Source organism: Penaeus chinensis, chromosome 10, assembly GCF_019202785.1.
Source record: "Penaeus chinensis breed Huanghai No. 1 chromosome 10, ASM1920278v2, whole genome shotgun sequence".
In the NCBI taxonomy this organism is placed as follows: domain Eukaryota; kingdom Metazoa; phylum Arthropoda; class Malacostraca; order Decapoda; family Penaeidae; genus Penaeus; species Penaeus chinensis.
Genome location: NC_061828.1, coordinates 29,035,263 through 29,040,262, shown reverse-complemented (window position 1 = coordinate 29,040,262; position 5,000 = coordinate 29,035,263). Strand labels below are relative to the sequence as shown.

Sequence of the window (5,000 nt, the reverse complement as noted above, 5' to 3'; positions counted from 1 at the left end):
CTTAAACCATTGCGTGTTGAAGGGGCCACGGCAGCGCTCAATCATGTGTATTTTTTGTATGTAATTAATTCCTGTACATATTTTGACTAATGAATCATTGGCTAATAAATCCTTCTGCTTCTGAATCTGAATCCGGAAGGCCAAGGCACACGAGGTAGCGGTGAAACCACCTGACACGACTTGCCTAGAGTTCCCAGTCGGTACTGCATCACAACCAGCACTATGTTGTGGTTCATGAGGACGTGCGGGAGGTACTCGTGGGCGCCGCCGAGGAAGAAGGCGCCGCCGTGGATGTACACCATCACCGGAAGCCTCTCGTCGGGTTTCTTCCTCTGCGGAGGGCGGGGGTGGAGGTGGGGGCAAAGGAGGGGTTCCATCAGCTTTATATATGTAATTCGATGCACACAAACACATGCACACATATACAGGGACAACCACACACACACACACACACACACACACACACACACACACACACGCACGCACGCACGCACGCACACACACACACACACACACACACACACGCGCGCGCGCGCACACACACACACACACACACACACACACACGCACGCACGCACGCACACACACACACATACACACACAAACACGCGCGCGCGCACACACACACACACACACACACACACACACACACACACACACACACACTGTACCCCATCCTTCATACCCACCTTTGGTGTGAAGACATTGAGATAGAGACAGTCCTCTTCTCCGATAATGTCGTCGACTGTAATGGGAAGGTCCAGAATAACGTGATCGGCGGGCACTTGGACACAAGGCTGGGGCATCTTAGAGCCATCCCTCGTGCCCGCCCACTTGTCTGCCTTCACGGGATCCTGTGGGCGTGGGAGGAGAGTGATAAGGTTGGATTCTCAGCTGCATAGAAGATGTAGAAGACATAGAAGATGGAGAAGGATAAATATCTGTTTGTACATAACTATTTATTTGCGAGGTAGAGTATATGGCAGACATAATTCTCTTAACCTGTTAATTTAATACTAAATTCTTAATGTCTAAACTTTAAAACTTTACATTAGTTTCCCCCTCTCTCTTCTCTCACGCGCTGGCTCGCTTCCTTTCCTACGCCTTCTCTTCTCTCCCTCTCTCTACCTACTTGCTCTCCTCTCCCACCTCCTTTAGTTGTTTTTCCCTCTCTCGCCCTGCCCCTCTCTCTTACTCTCTCCTTCTCCCTCTCTTCCTCTTTTTCTCTCCTTCTCCCGCTCTCTTCCTCTCTTATCTTCTTCTCGCGTTTCCCAGTTTTCTCTTTCTCCATTTCCCTCTCTTGTTCCCCTTCTTTCTCTATCTATCTCTTCCTCTCTTGGTCCCCCTCTTTCTCTATCTCTCCCTCCCTCTTCCCCATCTTCCTTCCCTCCCTCTCCCTCTCTCCTTCTCTTTCTCTCTCTCCCCTCCTTCCTTCCATCTTCCTTCCCTCCGTCTCTATTTTTTTCTCCCTTCTTTTTCTCTTTCTCTCTCTCCCCTCTTTCCTTCCATCTGCCTTCCCTCCGTCTCCATCTTTCTCTCCCTTCTTTTTCTCTTTCTCTCTCTCCCCTCCTTCCTTCCATCTTCCTTCCCTCCCTCTTTCTCTCTATCCTCCTCTTTCCCTTCTTCCCTTCCATACCTTGAGCCTGAGCTTATCCACCGGCGGCTTGGCGTAGGGAATGCCGTAATAAGCGAAGAACTCGTGGCCTTTCGTCGACCGCTCGTTCACGCCTGACACACGCCCGTCCGTCAGCGTCACCACGGGAGCGGCGCTGACACCTGCTGACAACGCCGCCAAAGCCACGAGGGCGTATATTTCCATTCTGTGGAAGAAGAAGTAAAAGAAAATAGATACATAAAAATAGACAGATACAAATGTAGGGAGAGAAATTGCCAGGGAGAGGAATGAGGGAGATAGGGAGGTAAGCACTTTTAGATAGACGGGGAGACTGCTGCAGATAAGGGTCATCTCAGCGCACCTTCTTTATCTCCGTCTCTTCTCCTCCTCCTCCACTCTCTCCTGCTGTGCCATTCGTCGGTCTCGGTCACGACCTTTGCTCCGTCACCTGGGCGTGTGCTCACTCACGTATACATCTATACGTATAGTTGTATGATTTCATCCATATATCAATACTCACAGACGACTCTGTCTCTCTATCCTCACCTCATTGTCTCTCTTTCTCTCTCTCCCCCTCTCTTTCTCTGTCTGTCTGTCTCTCTCCGTCTATCTCTCTCTCCCCCTCTCTTTCTCTGTCTGTCTGTCTCTCTCCGTCTATCTCTCTCTCTGTCTCTGTCTATGTCACTCTCTGTCTCTGTCTATGTCTCTCTCTGTCTATCTCTATCTCTCTCTGCCTATGTATCTCTCTCTCTCTCTCTCTCTCACTCTCTCTCTCTCTCTCTCTCTCTCTCTCTCTCTCTCTCTCTCTCTCTCTCTCTCTCACACACACACACACACGCAAACCGGTTCAATCTTGTCTCGCTTTCTCTTCAACTCACCATTATTTTTTGTATCAGAGATAAGGCAGATCAAGGACACTGGAGTCTTTGGAGATTACATTAATCTTTTCACTGAAGCAGGAATGAAATGATTTACTTGTAATTTAACCCTTTTCGTGAGTTTTCTTGTGATTTTAGATATGTTCAATGTGGTATAGTCATGTATCCTTCATATATGTCTATATATATATATATATATATATATATATATATATATATATATATATAATAGAAATTCATATTCAATACACATATGCGTTCCAACGAGGTAATTTCTTAGACAGAAATTAAAGCCTTTATTCAGCGTAAGAGCTTTGACCTTAGACACATATGTAAAAAAGTATAGTTGTTGCATTATTGAAATCGTAACACAGCCATTATACGATTATTGTAATCTCCAGTGTATACTGTACCAGGCAAATTATGATAAAATCACATATCTGGAGTGTATAGGCTTTTTTAATACCCTTTTTAGTAGCGCAACCAACCGCGTTGGATTTTCTTGAACGCAAACGCGATCCATTGGCTCTCCGGCACGCGTTGGCGGGTATGACGTCACGGCTTAGAGCCCGCCCCTCTAATCGTCAACTAATTATTAAGTGCCTTCGGACCAAGAGATATTTCTTTAAATAGAAATGTTATGGTGTGGTCATGGATTGTCTTTATTATTTATACACTCTAATGTATCACACACATCTTTATTTAAAGAAATATCTCAATTTCGATGCTCTTGGTCCGAAGACACTAGAAGTGGAAGGGATTAGACGACGACTGAAGGGGCGGGGGCCTTAGCCCAGCGGGTCGCCTTTGCGTTGAGGATAACCAACGCGGCGGGGCATTGGTTGCGCTACTAAAGAGGCCTTAAGAGTGAGATGCACGAAAACTATTTCTATGAAACATACGCAACATATACAATGACAGGCAAAACAAAGTATGTATTATTTTTCAAATTCCATAGCTGACAACTCACAGTACATTACTGATTATTGTGGGAGTTGTGGAGGGCAAAAACAAGGCCGGATTTGAGATAACTGCCAGTAAAGAATGGAATGGAATAATTATTTCTTCCCTCCTATGTTGTAGGACTTGATGGGCATTTTTGCCGCTCAAAAATATAAGCCAGGACCGGCTTTCCAGTGCAACGAAATACCAGTATAAATTTGTTTTATCTGTACCAACCTTCAGTTCAGTCTCTCTTATAATTCGTAGAACTCAAATCACGACGCGATCTCAAACAATCCCGGCAAGAGCTAACTCCAAGACAAAAGCCTATTCACCAATCCTCTTTACATGCAATCAACGCCAGAGAGCACACTAAACACTAACACCACAAGCCCTTACAACGAAACCACCCCACAGGAATAAAATGTTCGAATTAAATAACATACGACCTTAACATCAAAACCCAACGGCTTTCAAAATCCGTGAACAGGCCATGCCATAGTTCACATGGCGAGTAATGAAGAGACATACCTGTCACGGCTTCCAGCAATAGTGTTCGGCGTCGTCCTATCTGTGATCTCGGCTGCGCGGCACTGCCAGACGTGTTGCTGGCAGCGTGGTCTCTCTCTCTCTCTCTCTCTCTCTCTCTATCTCTCTATCTCTCTCTCTCTCTCTCTCTCTCTCTCTCTCTCTCTCTCTCTCTCTCTCTCTCTCTTTCTCTCTCGCTCTCTCTCTCTCTCTCTCTCTCTCTCTCTCTCTCTCTCTCTCTCTCTCTCTCTCTCTCTCTCTCTCTCTCTCTCTCTCTCTCTCTCAGCAACGCGCCTCTCGTTTTTAAGTGTAATCTAGAAAGCGTACTCTAGCTATTTTTTTTTTTTTTTTTTTTTTTTAACTCGCTGCCAGGTGCCTGTAAAGTGGATTTGAAATAAATATTAAAAAATAGATCTTTTTCATTTTCTTAATGGTTCATGTTTTATCATGAATAACTCTATTAAAGTGTAAACAAAAAAAAAAAAGAAAAAAAAAAAATATGGAATATGTATAACCTGCTTTACTGCTGTTAAATTTTGTGGGGATTGTATGTCATCATGGATTTTGAAGTTCGTTGAGATTGATTTTAAGGTCGTCTGTCATTCATTATGAGTTTTTTATTTTATTTATTCATATGGGGAGGTTTCGTTGTAAGGGCTTGTGATGTTAGTGATGTTTTTACTCTAAAAACATATGAAAGTTATATAATGTGTCATATGAAGGATTTTATTGTCTCATACTGTAGTATATACTCCATTTTAGGAGTGTTCGACCAATGTGAGTGTGTAAAGTCAATATTGTGTTTTGGCGAGAGCACAGAAAAGCAGTGGTAAAAGTCGAATTTTTAATTTTTTGAAATTAGGCATGGTAAGCCTGGAAGAAGGGTGCGGGACATAGGGAAACGCTGCAGTGGGCACACATGACCCTGGTCTTCCTGCGCCGGTGGTTCCTCCAGCAGATCGCACATCTCCGCCACCTCCGGAATGGGGTGTCGACTGGCATGTGCGCCTGCTGGGGATCCTCCTCAGATTGTTTCT

At 44.7% G+C, this 5,000-nt stretch overlaps 1 protein-coding gene across 4 annotated transcripts in view; it reads right to left on the bottom strand.

The window, feature by feature from the left end:
* The window catches only part of LOC125029564 (juvenile hormone esterase-like), a 9,717-nt gene extending 5,661 nt beyond the window's left edge, over positions 1 to 4,056 (bottom strand). The window contains exons 1-4 of one of the 4 annotated variants that reach the window (XM_047619524.1): positions 3,967 to 4,056; positions 1,637 to 1,820; positions 690 to 854; positions 185 to 332 (exon numbers count right to left, since the gene is read on the bottom strand). In XM_047619524.1, the coding sequence (XP_047475480.1) occupies positions 185 to 332; positions 690 to 854; positions 1,637 to 1,819 (496 nt within the window). In that variant the 5' untranslated portion in view covers position 1,820; positions 3,967 to 4,056. The other 3 variants (XM_047619523.1, XM_047619522.1, XM_047619525.1) reach the window with 3 other exon arrangements.
* Positions 4,057 to 5,000: the final 944 nt, after the last annotated feature.